At 39.7% G+C, this 17,829-nt stretch overlaps 1 protein-coding gene across 2 annotated transcripts in view; it reads left to right on the forward strand.

Annotated features, from left to right (window-relative positions):
* Positions 1-17,829, forward strand: part of AR (androgen receptor) — a 169,861-nt gene that overhangs the window by 85,763 nt on the left and 66,269 nt on the right. For both annotated transcript variants that reach the window (XM_050776867.1, XM_050776868.1), the window contains exon 2: positions 8,397-8,548. In XM_050776867.1, the coding sequence (XP_050632824.1) occupies positions 8,397-8,548 (152 nt within the window). The remainder of the gene's footprint in view (positions 1-8,396; positions 8,549-17,829) is intronic.

Consider the following 17,829-nt stretch of genomic DNA (forward strand, 5'->3'; position numbering starts at 1 on the left):
CCTCATTGCAATCTTGTGGGGTCTATATTTCTTTGCCCGTTTTACATGTAAAGAAATTGACGTCAAAAGAGTTGTTCAAGGTCATTCTGTTAGCAAGTGGCAGAGATGGACATGAAAACTAGATGTTCTACCTATATGTCTTTCCACTTCAACTAAAGAATTTATTAAAGAGAATTAAAAAGCTATGAACTAAACGGGTAATACTTTTAATGGTAAACATTGCTGTCCTCGTGAATGAACACACACTAAATTTCAAATCTCACGATGGCAGGGAATAAAGATGCTACCTGTCTTAAGCCATTACTTCACCAACTTCTCCACCAAAATATTCCTTGTAACCACAAATAAGTAAGTACAATAGATCTATAAGGAGAGAATAATTGAGAACTCTCTGATTTTATCTTAAAAGTCATGTAGGGATGTCATGTTCCACAATGTAATTAATACAATATATTTTGTTACTAAACATAAGGAAAAATATTATGTTCCATAAAGATGTTTGGTGGTTGCCTCAACCTCTTTTAGTTTGAAAAGTAGGTATGTATGAGAAAGATATGTGTTTACATGTCTACCCTTGCCCTCTCTGTCTCTTCCCCTCTCTCTCTCTCTCTCCCTCCCTCCCCACCCCCTCTGCCCTACACCCCCCAACCCCCACATGTATTTACCTTTCTCTAAAAGCTCTGCATAACCAAGAAAAATGCTCTTTTTTATTTTTAGGATGTTAGATATTTCATTTTCTTATGGTAAGACAAAAGATTAAGGCAACCAAGACTTACAATGTATCTACCGTGTGGCAGGCACTGAGGCAAGGGCTTTTACATGTGTTATTTAATGTAATTGTAATTCTCACAAAAGCCGTCTAGAGTTGAAAATATTTCCAGCTCTAATTGAGGCAAATGGAGCACAGAGAGCCTTAATTATTTCACCCAAAGTTCAGTGGTAGAGGCAGGATTCCAACCCAGGTCTGGTGGGCTCCAAAGCCTTGTTGGTTTGCCATTCCTCTCGCTAACAAATGAAACTGGTCTGTGACTTTTGCATTTCACCCCGCTTCCACAGTCACTGGTGGGACTTATTTAAATTAATCAGATCCTTCAAAGTATCCCCAAGTCCTCCTTTAAAAAGTAAGTTAGGGGGCAGGGGGAGGAGCAGAGGAGAGGAGATAAAAAGGAAAGGAGTCAGAGAGAGAGAGAGAGAGAGAGAGAGAGAGAGAGAGACCTGGTGGTCTCAGCTGGGTGCCAAGGTTTCCTAAGCCCAAGTTCCCCATGGTTGAGCCTGCATTAGCAGGCTGACAGCTTCTAGTAATTCACTTTTATTTAATTAATAGTGAAACTGTTGAAGAATTGCAAGTGGTGTTCTAGTTCAGAAACCTTCCATTCTATGGGGCATTGCTTTTGCCTCAGACTCATAAAACCAAATGCCCTGCCTCAGGATAATAAGTGAACATGTAACCCACGAGAGGTAAGAAAAAACACAATGTCACGTGCAAATTCTGCACTTGTTCTCAAAGCAAACCTCTCCTGTGTTTGCAATTAGGATGTTATCTAGGAGCATATTCAAAACTTTTGAGGTTTTTATTTTAGTTTTTCTTTTATTATGTGCTGTTTTAGTAATATCAAAGAATACATGTAATATATGTTATATGGCATAACAATAAAATTAATGTTTATGAGCCCTGATTAAAGAATCAACAACATTAACATCATCATTGCAACAACCCTATTAGAATGGAAGCTCTGTGAAGGCATGGATTTTTTTCTGTTTTGTTCACTGCTATATCCCCAGGACCTAGAGGAGTGTCAGCCACATAATAGGAGCTTAGTCAATATTTTTTAAATAAGAGCATAAATCTACTTATATCCTCTTTCCTCTTATCATCACTCCCAGCCTCCCCTCAGAGGTAGCCACTATCCTATTTTAGGGTTTTAATATTCCCTTGCATTTTGTTAACTTTTCACATGTGTATTCCCAAATAATATATTGTTTGCTTTTGCTTCTTTTTGAACTTTATATAATGGAATCATATTGTATGTATCCAATTGTGAGTTATGACTTTTACGCAACATTAGTATTTGAGATTCAACTATGTGTAGCTCGATTCCATTCCTTTTCATTGCTGAATTGTATTTTATTGGATATGTGTGCCATAAATTATTTTTCTCCTGTCAGTTGATGTTTATCTTTTATGCTTTTATAAACAAAACGGCTATGACTGTTCCTGCATGTGCCTCCTGGTACATATGTGCCCAACTTTCTCTAGGATATAAGCCTCAGAGGGGGACTGCACTTGGAATTTTCATTTCCAGAGCCCAAAGTTTAGCTCATGAGTCAGAGCTGCAATGTGCCCTTTGTCCACACTAGGTCAGGATCAGTGGGAGTGCTACCCAAAATATTTTCCTAGTGGGGGAATCAGGGAGAGGCAGAGACTGACCTAGTGAGGCCAGGAGTTACTATCTCAGGTCTCTAGTCAAAATGGGTTGCAATTAGTAAAAGTTCAGATTCTGAATCCCCTTCATTATTTATCTTCTTCTTCCTCCTTTACAGTTATTTTTGTTCAAGGTGCACTTTATTAAACTCATACCTAACAAACAAAACTCTAATGAATATTTTGTCTTTCATTGATTGTAAATTCAATTAGATTCTTTGAAAAAATTTTAACTGTATTTTCACTTTAGCATGGATGAAAATTTCGATTTCTTTAAAAAACATTTTTAATAATAACACAATAAGGTCTACCCTCATAACAAAATTTAAGGGCACAACACCATATTGTTAACTATAGGCACAATGTTGTACAGCAGATGTCTAGAATTTTTTTCTTCATGCTTAACTGAAACTTTATAGCCATTGAACGGCAACAGTCCATTTCTATTTCTTAAAAGTCCTTTACAAAATGAGCTTTCTGCATGTTTCCATTTTGTTTATCTGATAATTTTTTTTCGTTTTTTATTATACTTTAAGTTCTGGGATACATGTGCAGAATGTGCAGGTTTGTTACATAGGTATACACGTGCCAGGGTGGCTTGCCACACCCATCAACCCGTCATCTACATTAGATATTACTCCTAAAGCTATTCCCTCCGCTTGCCCCTCACCCATCACTGGCCCCAGTGTGTGATGTTCCCTGTCCTGTGTCCAGGTGTTCTCATTGTTCAACTCCCACTTATGAGTGAGAACATGTAGTGTTTGGTTTTCTTTTCTTGTGTCAGTTTGCTGAGAATGATGGTTTCCAGCTTCATCCATGCCCCTGCAAAGGACATGAACTCATCTTTTTATATGGCTGCATAGTATTCCATGGTGTATATGTGCCACATTTTCTTTATCCAGTCTATCATTGATGGGCATTTGGGTTGGTTCCAAGTCTTTGCTATTGTGAATAGTGCCTCTGTAAACATACGTGTGCATGTGTCTTTATAGCACCATGATTTATAATCCTTTGGGTATATACCCAGTATTGGGATGGCTAGGTCAAATGGTATTTCTAGTTCTAGATCCTTGAGGAATTGCCACACTGTCTTCCACAATGGTTGAACTAAGTTACAACCCCACCAACAATGTAAAAGCGTTCCTATTTCTCCACATCCTCTCCAGCATCTGTTGTATTCTGACTTTTTAATGATCATGATTCTAACTGGCATGTGATAGTCTCTCATTGTGGTTTTGATTTGCATTTCTCTAATGACCAGTGGTGATGACCTTTTTTTTATATGTTTGTTGGTTGCATAAATGTCTTCTTTTGAGAAGTGCCTGTTAATTTCCTTCACCCACTTTTTGATGGGGTTGTTTTTTTCTTGTAAATTTGTTTAAGTTCCTTGTACATTCTGGATATTAGCCTTTTGTCAGATGGATACATTGCAAAAATTTTCTCTCATTCTGTAGGTTTTCTGTTCACTCTGATGATAGTTTATTTTGCTGTGCAGAAGCTCTTTAGTTTAATTAGATTCCATTTGTCAATTTTGGCTTTTGTTGCCGTTGCTTTTGGTGTTTTAGTCATGAAGTCTTTGACCATACTTATGTCTTGAATAGTATTACCTAGGTTTTCTTCTAGGGATTTAATGGTTTTAGGTCTTACGTTTAAGACTCATCTTGATTTAATTTTTGTATAAGGTGTAAGGAAGGGGTCCAGGTTCAGTTTTCTGCATATGGCTAGCCAGTTTTCCCAACACCATTTATTAAAGAGGGAATCCTTTCCCCATTGCTTGCTTTTGTCAGGTTTGTCAAAGATCAGATGGTTGTAGATGTGTGGTGTTATTTCTGAGACCTCTGTTCTGTTCCATTGGTCTGTATATCTGTTTTGGTACCAGTATCATGCTGTTTTGGTTACTGTAGCCTTGTAGTATAGTTTGAAGTCAGGTAGCGTGATGCCTCCAGTTTTGCTCTTTTTGCTTAGAATTGTCTTGGCTATGGGGGCTCTTTATTGGTTCCATATGAAATTTAAAGTAGTTTTTCTAATTCTGTGAAGAAAGTCATTGGTAGTTTGATGGGATTAGCATTGAATCTGTAAATTACTTTGGGCAGTATGGCCATTTTCATGATAATGATTCTTCCTAGCCTTCAGCATGGAATGGTTTTCCAGTTATTTTTGTCCTCTCTTATTTACTTGAGCAGTGGTTTGCAATTCTCCATGAAGAGGTCCTTCACATCCCTTGTAAGTTGTATTCCTACATATTTTATTCTGTTTGTAGCAATTGTGAATGGGAGTTCACTCATGATTTGGTTCTCTGTTTGTCTGTTATTGGTGTACAGGAATGCTTGTGATTTTCACACACTGATTTTGTATCCTGAGACTTTGCTGAAGTTGCTCATAAGCTTAAGGTGATTTTGGACTGAGACGATGGGGTTTTCTGAATATACAGTCATGTCATCTGCAAACAGAGACAATTTGACTTCCTGTTTTCCTATATGAATACCCTTTATTGATTTCTCTTGCCTGATTGCCCTGGCCGGAACTTCCAATACTATGTTGAATAGGAGTGGTGAGAGACGGCATCCTTGTTTTGTGCTGGTTTTCAAAGGGAATGCTTCCAGTTTTTGCCCATTCAGTATGATATTGGGTCTGGGTTTGTCATAAATAGCTCTTATTTTGAGATATATTTCATTAATACCTAGTTTATTGAGAGTTTTAGCATGAAGGGGTGTTGAATTTTGTCAAAGGCCTTTTCTGCATCTATTGAGATAATCATATGGTTTTTGTCATTGGTTCTGTTGATGTGATGGATTATGTTTACTGATTTGCGTATGTTGAACCAGCCTTACATTCCAGGGATGAAACCCACTTGATCATGGTGGATAAGCTTTTTGATGTGCTGCTGGATTCGGTTTGCCAGTATTTTATTGAGGATTTTCACATTGATGTTCATCAGGGTTATTGTCCTGACATTTTCTTTTTTTGTTGTGTCTCTGCCAGGTTTTGGTGTCAGGATGATGCTGGCCCATAAAATGAGTTAGGGAGGATTCCTTCTTTTTCTATTGATTGGAATAGTTTCAGAAGGAATGGTACCAGCTCCTCTTTGTACCCCTGGTAGAATTCGGCTGTGAATCCATCTGGTCCTGGACATTTTCTGGTTGGTAGGCTATTAATTACTGCCTCAATTTCAGAACTTGTTATTGGTCTATTCAGGGATTTGGAGGTCTATTTAGGCTTGGGAGGGTATATGTGTTCAGGAATTTTTCTATTTCTTCTAGATTTTCTATTTTATGTGCCCCAGAGGTGTTTATAGTATTCTCTGATGGTAATTTATATTTCTATGGGATGAGTGGTGATATACTCTTTATCATTTTTTATTGCATCTATGATTCTTCTCTCTCTTCTTTTTTATTAGTCTGGCTAGTGGTCTATCTACAAAATAGATAGACTGTTTATCTGATATTTATTTTGTAATTATCTAATAATAATCATCATTATCATCAGCATCATCATTGTCATCTCCTTTACCCATACATACATTTGTGTCTTTCAAATAATAATCCCATCTTTGAAGTACATCCTCATCTGTAGCAGTCTTCACTCTGCTTTCTTATATCATTTACTATCTTATTTTATAATTATTTACTTCCCGTCTTTCTTCTCTAACAGATAGTATTTTTTTAGGGCCAAGGAAATATCTCGATCACCACTATATCCCCAGCATCTACCCCTGTGCCTGGTCCATAGGGCTAGATGCTAAGAGTTGAGTTGAACCAATCTACCTAATCTTAACCTTCAGTAGCACAACATGGTTTGTCAGTGGTTAAGAATCTACACTTTGGAGTCAGACTCACCCAGGATGGAATCCTGGCATTGCCACTTATTATTAATAGATACATGACCTTGAACAAGTTCACTTAATTGTTCTTAGCATCAGTTTCCTCTTCTGTGATATAGGGATGATACAGAGCTACCTGGTAGGTTGTTGGAAGAATTAAATGAGATGATATGTATGAAATGGCCTGGCACATAGAGTGCCTAAATACACGTTGTTCTGATTTTATTTGGACTGTTTGTGTTAGTAACAGAAATCAAAAAGGTGGAGAAAGGAGAAAGGTACTTGGGAAAATTTTCTATTTCTTCTCCATGTTTCATTCAGGACTGAGGAAGGGGGCACAGTTTTTACCGAAGGAAATGACATTTTTAGCCAAAGGAATTATGATCTTAGCATTTAGCTGAATTGTATATTGGAAGTAAGCTCCTTCCTTGTGGAACTTATGGCCTTGCTAGCCTTGGTTTGTTGGAAGTGCTCTTGCTGGCTTTCTAGTTAGGGTAGGGAAAGGAAGGCTTGTGGGGAGTGAAGATAGGCCATGATATCAAGCCACTGAGTGTGCAAATCAGTAGAACTTTTCGATTGCTTTCTGTTGTACTTGGGACTTGAATAAAGGCTGATATTTGTGTCTTGCTGGTAAAGTGCTTGTAAAGTGAGTGAAAGTTTTCTTTGTTCTTGTCCTGCCAGAGCTGTTCACTTGGGGCTGAGGGGAGGATAACCTTTCATGTTTTTATTTTTTTTTATTCTGATGACTGTGCTGAGCATTTGAACGAAATGGCCATTGGTGGAAAGTAAAGGTGAATGGTGAGAAGACAATAGGATAATGGAAACTGTGATGGACTTGGAGTCAAATTCTTCTGAACTTCTCCTCTCCAAGTATTACTTCTTTCATCTGTACAATGAATATTAAAATGAGAAAATAAGCTTGTCTTCACAGAGTTATTGTTAGGTGTTGAAATCACCCGACACAGCAAACAGGCTCCCATTAGGGCTCATTTTCCTTCATTCCTTAGTAAGGAAGAAGTACTTATAAAATACAGCAGTTGTGCTCTTGTGAATGATAGCATGGGCAGTTGTCATCTCTCTGAGGCAGATTAACCCAGAATGCCACTTGAGTTTTGTTTAATGCTTAGGCATAAGACATAGGAAAGACAAAAGTTGACCTTTGGGTAGTGAGAACAATGTTCCATTTTGTTCAAACTTGAATTTTTTACTATAGGAGACTGAGAATTAACCTTCCATGAAGGTTTTAGGATTTGCTTTCTGACTCTTCTCTTTCATATCCACCTGAAAGAGCTTGGGCACAGATGTTCTTGGAGAAAGGTAGTTAAACAAGGTGACTTCTGAAGCTCCATCCTTGCCCAAAGAACTTATGAGTCCCTTAGTGGCCAAGTATTTTGATGGTAGTAGCCTAAAAGATGTCCAGGATCACCGTGCATCATTTTTTCAACAGAAGCCTCAGGCATAGGGATTATGCTTGGTACTTTATGTTGTGGAATGGAATCCGGCAGATGTCCATGTGATCTAGAGAAACACCTAAGGAAAGTGAAGAAATGGGGGAAAAAATAACAAGACTTGTATGATAATACTAATCACTATCCTTGTGTATTTATTCCAAGGACATTTTCTCCATTATCTGATTTATATTACCACTCACAGCAGCAGCTCAATAGGATGGGAGATATTATCCCTATTTTATAGATGAGATTTGAGGCTCAAGGAGCTAAAACAAGGAACATCAAATTCCTTTGATATTTGGTCTGATTTTGTTATAGTTCTCCCTTTGGATGAGGTAAAGTCACAAAACTGGGTTCATATCATTTAATTAGTCTGAAAATGTTGCCTGAACACCACCTTAAGTTAGATATCTTAACCTCAGGTTTCCTACTTTCATTGCTGCCTCTTATAGACATAGACTATGAGATTGGCTAATCCCAGAGAACTTCCCTAATCCCTTGGCAAGATCCAAAAAGGCTCAGTCACACCCTACTACCACCATCTTTAGGAGAAGTCTCAGAAAATTCAGCTTCACACTAACTCACTTGAGCATCAAATAATAGTAGTTTATGCATGCAGGTTAATCCTGAAGACCTCAGACTTCACTTGCCTATTTCTGCCATTCAATGACATGTGTTGCGTTGGTTTTTTGTGTCTTTCCAGTTTGGAGACTGCCAGGGACCATGTTTTGCCAATTGACTATTACTTTCCACCCCAGAAGACCTGCCTGATCTGTGGAGATGAAGCTTCTGGGTGTCACTATGGAGCTCTCACATGTGGAAGCTGCAAGGTCTTCTTCAAAAGAGCCGCTGAAGGTAAAGGGACATGCACATGCACTTCTGTTTCCCTTTCTCCTTTACCTTCCAGAGAGAGACACTAACCTTTCAGGGCCCAGTATTTTATCATCTCAGAAACAGAGTCATTGGCAAGGCCCTATCAAATAACTTAGGAGCCTAAGGAAGCAAATTTTTGCACTTGCTAGTTCCCTGGTTTCAGCAGCCTTGTTTGTACAGGCAATGTAGGCAGTGAAGGTGGTCCCAGCTGGGGCTTGGGGCTCAGTGGGTCCTAGAAATGAAGGAAAAATTAATGATTTGAAAAGATTTAATTTCCTCCCTTCTTGTTTTCTACTCTGCTGGCTAGTAAAGGAAAAATTTGTCCTTATTAGAGAGGTTAGAAGTGGAGAAACCCCAACTGAGTCCCCAGCCTGTTCCTTGGGATGAATATGAGACTGTTTCTTAGCAAAGGCTTCCTGGCCTCGGCCCCAGAAAGAGAGTGTTCTCACTCTTCAGCAGACTATCAGTCTCTGCACCTGCTCCCTCCTGTTGCTGCCTCCTTGGGACCTGTCTTTGCGTTAATAGTTCCTAGGTAGGTAAGAACTCAGAGTGAAGAAACACATTTATTCTCTTCTCCAGAGACCTGACCTCAAAGCCTGTCCATTAGTCCCTAACCTTAATCTAAGGTAGCATCTTATATCTGGCTAAATTGGCTCAAGCCCTAGCTCCTTAGTTTTATTTAGCTTAGAACAACTCATGTCTGCTCAACCCCTAAAGGTGCTCAGCCTACATTCTGCAGTAGAAACTCCCATTTTCAGGCCTCTTATATATGGTAATGTCTCTTCCTCTAACCACCCAGGGCTTAAGCTTCCTGCTTATCCACTTCACTCTCCACCCTGTATCGAGGGCTTTCTTCTCAAAAGGACATTGATGAGGAGCCCCTAGAGAGAGATTTTGTGCTCTGGGACCAGACCCGTTGTTAAACGCCAGTATTCACCTCTGCCCCGACTTTCCCCAAAGAGGTACTTCCCGCCAAGGCCTTTCTCTTTCCTCTCACTGGCTGGAAGTGTTGAGTTCCACGTCAGAACCAGAATAGAGAACCTTTCCTTCTATAAGGGCTATAAACCTTGAGAACAGTCTTAAAGATAGGTATGTAGGCCACACCATTCACCACAAATGTACTGATACTCATCAGAGGATGGAAGAAGCACCAGAGAGTTTGAAGCATCTAGAGAAAAGGTAGAAAGAGAATGCCCTTTAACTGACCTCCTCGATGATAGTCAATCACAATGATGAGTGTTGATTCATCATTTTGGCTGGGTGGCAGAAATATCTATAAAACAGAAGCTGCCGTGTTGTTTACTTCCAGTCCTTGGGGCCCACAAGAAGGCAGCTATCATTTGGTATTACTAAAAACATGCCCCATGTTCAGCTCATACCCCCAAATGACCCATTGCTACTGTTTATGCTGGGCTAGCATGAAGCCCAGGGCCCTAGTGTCTAGGTCTGGTCAGTGAGGCCTAGAGCAGAGCCTAAAGAGCCTGAGAGCAGTGCCTTCCTTTCTTCAGAGTATTCATGAAAGGATGGCTGTCAGAAAAGGAAGTGAGGAGGGGCTCCAGAGACTTCAGACCACCCCAACTTCCCCAATGAGACCCTGGCACTTCCCCATAACCTCTCACTCAGCGGGCCCTGTCTATAGAGCAGAAAATGAAACAGAGCAGTCATCTAGAGGTAGTGTATCAGCAAGCCCAGGCACCACAGTAATAGCAACCATATCAGATGGGAAAGGAGTTCAAGTGAACAAACAAGCAAATTCAATAGTCAGATAGGTTAGATTATACTTGATGCTGTTTCTGGGTTTTACAAATCTGGGTTACCAAATTGTTATTTTCAGAAAACAGAGGAAATGCTCTATCACATTGTGAAAGGGAAGATTTTACTGTCGTATCATATATCCTACATGGGAGCTTTCTGCAGAAGTTAGAGCTGAAGGAGGGAGACAGGCAGAAGGGCAGCTGGCAGGGCTGCCATGAGGTGGATCCTGTGCCATTTGAGAACAGGGAAGAAAGCAATGAAGTTGTGGGGAGGGAATCACTCAACTCACAGAACATACAGAAATCCAGCAAGGTTTCAAAATGCTCTACACCCTAGAGTCTCTTAAGTTAGGGAAACTCTCTGAGCTCATGGGGCCAAATGCTCTTGCCTGCTTGAAATATGAAAAATCAACAATGGATTCCTTGCAAAACCAGGAAAAGGGAACCTTCTGAGCCCCTTGGTTATTTTGAAATACGGACCATAAATTTCAGTCCTGAGCCCTTTGAAGGTAGGAGAAGGTGGTTTAGAAAACACAGACACAGACACATACACACACATCCCCCCAAAATAAAGCAAAAAAAAATACTGGTGTTTTCTTTCTCCCCACATCTGTAAAGTTGTTGGATTGATTTTACTGCCATCGTTATCCCTATTTGAAGGCAGGGGGCTGTCTTATTACCCAAAGAGGACATTTATTGATTTGATTATCTTTTTCCATTTTTACAGTGCATCTTTTTCACCCATATGGCCTTTCTGGAGGTGGTTCTCAATCTGGCTTGTTGAGGCATCAAATTACACCTGTCTTAGAGAGAGTAGAAACACAAATCTTTCTCTTCCTCATTTGCTTGTTGTAGTCAGTTAACTCAGACTGTGTATTCAGACTCTTGATTATCACTTAATTCATAGTTTCAGAAATCTCTGGAATGGGCACAAGTACAGGACTTAAAAGCCTGGAATCTCAGACAGAAATATATTTCTAGCTTTGATGGTTTATAACACATGGGACTTTTAGGCTGTCATTGATGCAGGGCTCAGCACAGAGTCAGTTGTAATCTGGCCAGGTTTTGTTGTTGAGGAAGAGTGGGAAGGGGGAGTCCTACATTTTCTCCTTGTCAGTAATATTGGAGAATTGGGGTGAGGGTGAAGCTGGGCAGGGAAAGGTCTGCATAGAAAAAAGGGTCTGGCGAGAAAAAATCATGCTACTAAGCCATGAGGGTAAAATGACCAAGTTATGGTTGACAGAAACTTGGTCATAGTGTGTGGGGGGAGGGTAGGGGGTGAGGGCAGAGAGAAAGTTGGTCTAAGTCTGTGTTGGGGGGCAGTGCTTGGTGGGATGAACTCTGGGTTAGAAACAGGCATGTAGGGAAATAGTTGGTTTATGGTGTGGGTAGGATGAATGGGGCGGTGAAAGGGAAGGCATTTTGAATGCTAAGAGACCAGGAAGTCAAAGCAAAGCAATACCCATAAACAGAGGTAAGGGCTCAGAGAGGTTTTAGTTGTATAGTCTTGGGTAAGAAATTTCCCCTTTTGAACCTCAGTTTTCCTTGACTGTAAAACAACGGACTTGAACTAGATATTTCAAAATGTGCTTCCAACTTAGACATTTTGTGATCGTTCTACAAATTACAAACATAATCATCATCATTTCAGCAAACTCACGTGTATTTATACCTGCATATGTTTTTGGTCTTGCTTTCCTAGAAGATGACTAATCCAAGATCCTAATCAATTAAAGAAGCAATCTTCAGATGGGGATAGAGCCAGCTGAGAGAGTGTACTATGTATGGAGTGGGTTAAAACTCAGGACTCTGAGATTTTTACCTTGTGATCATTGCTGGGTAACTTCCTTTCTTTTCTATTTCTCATCTGGAAAATCAGGATATGAATCCCCATCTCTACCTCATTATGTTTCAAAGAGGGTTAATTAATCCATCATGTGCATTATGTGCTCAAGAATTTACTATTTTTCAGATATTTTCTAGTAAAACGTTGGAGATTATATGTCCATTTGTTTTGTACACATGGAGTGCTGTTTGGTACACATCATAAAATTGAAACTGTAGTTTACATTCTGAACTCAAAGAATTACACCATCCTCACTGATGTTTACAATAGGTCCCAATTTAGTTTCTTTGGCAAATTTTATGTAAGTATGGCTTTGATTCTCTCTCTCACCCCAGGTTTTTGTTAGGGAAGAAATGCAAGTGAACCCTCATTGAACTCTTTCTGTCCTTTAAATCCATTCTTTCCCACCTCAACTCATGTGGAATTGAATGTTACCTCTAGTTTGGAGTCTAGCAGAGAGTTTTTGGTGCATATCAGTGTCCCCTTCACTCCCTGACTTTTTGAGTAACATTTCCCAGAGGCAAATTAACTCTGCTAAGAGGATCTGCTTGCAGCTTCAACAGAGCCTTCATCAGGTATCTTTGGCCAAGGAGTTGACTGATCCTGACTTTGCGAGTCCTAGAGATCTTTTCACAAAACTCCTCTCATGTTTCTGTCTCTGGTTTTCTTAAAAGTCGCAGACAGACTTTAGATTTAGGGGTTGGTTAACTTTTTGTAAAGGGCCATGTAGTAAATATTTTAGGCTTTGTAGATCATATGGTCTCTGGGTCAACTACTCAGCTCTGCCTTTGTAGGATGAAAGCAGCCATGGATAATACTTGAACTAATGGGAGTAGCTGTGTTCCAATAAAACTTTATGGGCACTGAAATTTGAATTTCACTTAATTTTCACATATCATTTAATATTATTTTTCTTTTTAACCATTTAAAAATTTAGAAATCATTCTTATCTCGTTGGGCCTCACAAAAACAGATGGTAGAGTGGATTTGGTTTATGGGCTGCAGTTTGTTGACCTCTGCTTTAGATAATCACTTCTGTACTTATAAATCTGCAAAGGTTTTATGTTTTCCCATCTCTTGGTATTTTAGTAGCTCTCTAGGTTATCTAATTTAAAAATTTTTTCTCAGTAGGCCAAAGTTTGCACATCTTGTTAGCACAGAATGCCTGGCCTAGTGGCTTCTTGGCCCTGAGCCTTTTACTAAACAGGAGAAAAACTAAATGTCTAGAAATGCTAGAAGAGGATACTATTTTGTTTTAATGATCTAGTAGATCACTCCTCCTTGCAATACCCAGAGGAGAAACTGAAAATATATCAAGCATTTTCTAGACTTCTGTGTTGTAAATGTGTGGATAACTATGAACTATACATGAAAGAACTTTTCTGGATGACACATATATTCCAGATGGCAAAAAGGAAGCACTTTGGGGACTCTCTGGTACCAAGTATCATGGAAAAATTGTGTGTCTCATAGAAAGTAGATCCCAGGAAGCCAGCTGAGTTGTGGATCTGCCATATATTACCTCATGATTCTGTCTTCGCACACTCACTGGCTTAATTCTGGGCCTCCCCATAACACGACTAGACCACAGGCTTGCAGAAGAAATAATTTAGCTCTGTAACTCATTGCAGTTGGTGCCCACCCAAGTCTCTGTCAGTGCCCAGTTCGGGAGCCATGCCAAGAATTTGCCATTGCTGCTTCGTAGTGGCCCTGTGCCTGCTTATTTATAGCCTGTGCATTTTATGAAACAGAGATTAATAAGAAGTTGCCATAGTACTTGCACCATTATGTAAATATCTGCAATGCTTACATAGCCTTTGTCACTTGCAAGATCTTTTGAGTCCATTGCCTTCTGCTACCATGCCTTACCAATTTCCTAGTCCCTTATTATTATTTTTTAATTTATTATATTTAACTTTTGTGATACATGTTCAGAATGTGCAGGTTTCTTATATAGGTATACACGTGCCGTGGTGGTGTGCTGAAACCAACAACCCGTCATCTGCATTAGGTATTTATTCTAATGCTATCCCTCCCCTAGCCCAGTGTGTGATGTTCCCCTCCCTGTGTCCATGTGTTCTCATTGTTCAACTCCCACTTATGAGTGAGAACATGCAGTGTTTGGTTTTCTGTTCCTGTGTTTGTTTTCTGAGAATGATGGTTTCCAGCTTCATCTATGTCCCTGAAAAGGACATGAACTCATCCTTTTTGATGGCTGTATAGTATTCCATGGTGTATATGTGCCACATTTTCTTTATCCAGTCTATCATTGATGGGCATTTCGGTTGATTCCAAGTCTGTGCTATTGTGAATAGTGCTGCAATAAACATACGTATGCATGTATCTTTATAGAAGAATGATTTATAATCCTTTGGGTGTATACCCAGTAATGGGATTGCTGGGTCAAATGATATTTCAGGTTCTAGATCCTTAAGGAATCTCCACACTGTCTTTCATAATGGTTGAACTAATTTACACCCCCACCACCAATGTAAAAGCATCACTATTTCTTCACATCCTCTCCAGCATCTGTTGTTTCCTGACTTCTTAATGATCACCATTCTAACTGGCATGACATGGTATCTCATTGTGGTTTTGATTTGCATTTCTCTAATGACCAGTGATGATGAGCTTTTTTTCATATGTTTGCTGGCCGCATAAATGTCTTCTTTTGAGAAGTGCCTGTTCATTTCCTTCACCCATTTTCTGATGTGGTTGTTTTTTTCTTGTAAATATGTTTAAGTTCCTTGTAGATTCTGGATATTAGCCCTTTGTCAGATGGATGGATTGCAAAAATTTCTCTCATTCTGTAGGTTGGTTGTTCACTCTGATGCTAGTTTCTTTTGCTATGTAGAAGCTCTTTAGTTTAATTAGATTTCATTTGTCATTTTTGGCTTTTGTTGCCATTACTTTTGGTATTTTAGTCATGAAGACTTTGCCCATTCACAATTGCTACAAAGAGAACAAAATACCTAGGAATACAACTTACAAGGGATGTGAAGGACCTCTTTGAGGAGAACTACAAACCACTGCTCAAGGCAATAAGAGAGGACACAAACAAATGGAAAAACATTCCATGCTCATGGATAGGAAGAATCAATATCGTGACAATTGCCATACTGACCAAAGTAAATTATAGATTCAGTGCTATCCCCATTAAGCTACCATTGACTTTCTTCACAGAATTAGAAAATACTACTTTAAGTTTCATATGGAACCAAAAAGAGCCCATATACCCTAGACAATTCTAAGCAAAAAGAATAAAGCTAGAGGTATCAAGTTACCTGACTTCAAACTACACTACAAGGCTACAGTAACCCTTATCAATTTTGTATTGCCTGTCCATATTCTGCAGCCAGAAGCTTCTTCAGTCCTTTAAGGGAATTTCTGGGTGACTATCAAACTCTGGTAGTTCATTTTTGCAGTTGACTGTTATTGTGAGGATAAGTGTCAGACTCACTCTCTCTTCAGAGATAGAAATTATGTATTAATTATCTGGATTCTAGACCCACAGCAAGGAGCAAACTGCTCCTCAAAATAACTGAATTCTTCGAGAAGTCATCATTGTAAAACAATATCTTCAGTTATAGTAGCCATGTGTGCATGCTTCTGGAAACTGTTTTTCAGATTTTCATCTTCCTTCCCTGTCTCTTCATAGCTAGGCAGCTGCTTTCAGCCTTGTACAGATGCTAGTGAGCTTTGTACCTACAAACCTGAGAAAATTGAACTGAGATTTGGAGGTGAATGACTCTTGATAAAGGGAACAAGGTTTAGAATTATCAGTCCCTTTGCTCCCAGGCTGTGTTGTGACTACTTAGGCACTCCAGTGAAATCACTATTCCTCCTATCTAGACTAATGCCTGTCCCTGCAGAGCACCTCATGAGAACAGGCCTGGTAGTAATATCCTCATGCATTCAGTCAGTAAATATTTACGGAGTGCTTACTACATGTAGGATATTGGGCTGACATACTCAAGGTACAGGGCTTGCTTCCAGGAGGTTATAGTTTATTAATCATAAAAGTGGCATTTTTTTTTGAGACGGAGTCTTGCTCTGCCTGTCGCCCAGACTGGAGTGCAGTGGCATGATCTCGGCTCACTGCAAGCTCCGCCTCCCAGGTTCATGCGATTCTCCTGCCTCACCCTCCCGAACAACTGGGACTACAGGGGTGCACCACCACACCTAGCTATTTTTTCTTTTATATATATATATATATTTTTTTTCAGTAGAGACAGAGTTTCACCATATAGGCCAGGCTGGTCTCGAACTCTTGACTTCGTGATCCACCCACCTCAGCCTCCCAAAGTGCTGAGATTACAGGCGTGAAAATGTGACAATCTTTAAAGCTCTTCAGTGGATGAAAGGCCACCCTATCTACTGTCCATTTGAACTTTGCAACTATCTTGGTACAGAGTGAGAAGTTATTCTCTTGGTTTTCCATATGAGTAAACTGAGGCTTTGCCAGTTCATCAGCAGGTAATAAATAATGTATCTGGAATTTGAACCCAGGTCTTCTGGGGTCAAAGGCAGCATTCACTCTGTTCCATCACAGCAGCTCCTCAAATAAGCCAACATAGAAACCAAGTACTATGCCTAGGCAACAAGAAAGGCAGCAATGAAGAGCAACAGCAGAGTGAAATATGAGAGAAGGAAGTTAAGAAAGATGTTAAGTACTGTGGGGAGTAACCGAGAAACCACCAAGTATCGCTAACATCACAGGGAGCTTGTCTTCCTAAGAAAACTCCAAGCACTTAAAACAGCTGGTAGTTCATCAGCAACTCTCTTTATTAGATGTATGAGGGACATGTGGGCCATAGTCCTTCTACCAACTTATATGCTTCAGGGGGAAGTTCTGATTCTGATGAGACCCAGCATGGTCGCTTTTAATTCACTGTTGTCACACAACTATAGAACAGGAAGCACAACTTAACACCTGTGCTCATGAGAATTTTGCTCCTTATGACCAAGCTAAAGAAAGAGCTTAGACAGGATGTGAGGATATAAATGTAGATTCATGGTTCCTTGGCTCTTTGGTTTGAGCCTTCTCAGCAGAGCATGCCACAGAGTGTTTTCCATGGGGCCAGTAGCAAGAGAAATCCATTTCCCTCCTCCTCGATGTCAGAAAACAGAGAATATTGTCCTTCAGGATAGAATTAAAAAGTCATAGAGGCAGCAACTTGTTTTCCTATATTAGGGTTTTAAAATTCTGTTTTTCCTTCCTCTCCTGAGTCACATCATTGTGTGGATGGACCTTGATTTCATTGTGGTATCTGGATGTGGGCCCTGAAGGCCATGGACTTCTAACAGTTCCTTAAGTTACAGAAGCACATTCCTATAGGTCACAAGCTCATTTACTTACAGGATGGTTGATTCAGTCACAGGTTATTTCATGAAAATACTTAAAAGATTTGCAGTGTTCAAAACTACAGGATCTTTAAACACTAAAACTTGAAGGAAGGGAATTTGGAAATCAAAAAATCTGGTCAAACCGTTTCATGGAAAAGTAAAGTGAGGCTCAGAGAGAGGAAATTACTTTCCTGGGTTTCTATAGCATATAAATGGCAGAAGTGAGAGCCTCCCTGCCATTTCTAGTTTTCTGCCTGAGAGATCCTCCTGCTTCACAGCTAATTAGCAGAGTTACAGAGGTCATTACCTTGCAATTC

This window comes from Macaca thibetana, chromosome X (genome assembly GCF_024542745.1).
Source record: "Macaca thibetana thibetana isolate TM-01 chromosome X, ASM2454274v1, whole genome shotgun sequence".
Classification (NCBI taxonomy): Eukaryota; Metazoa; Chordata; class Mammalia; order Primates; family Cercopithecidae; genus Macaca; species Macaca thibetana.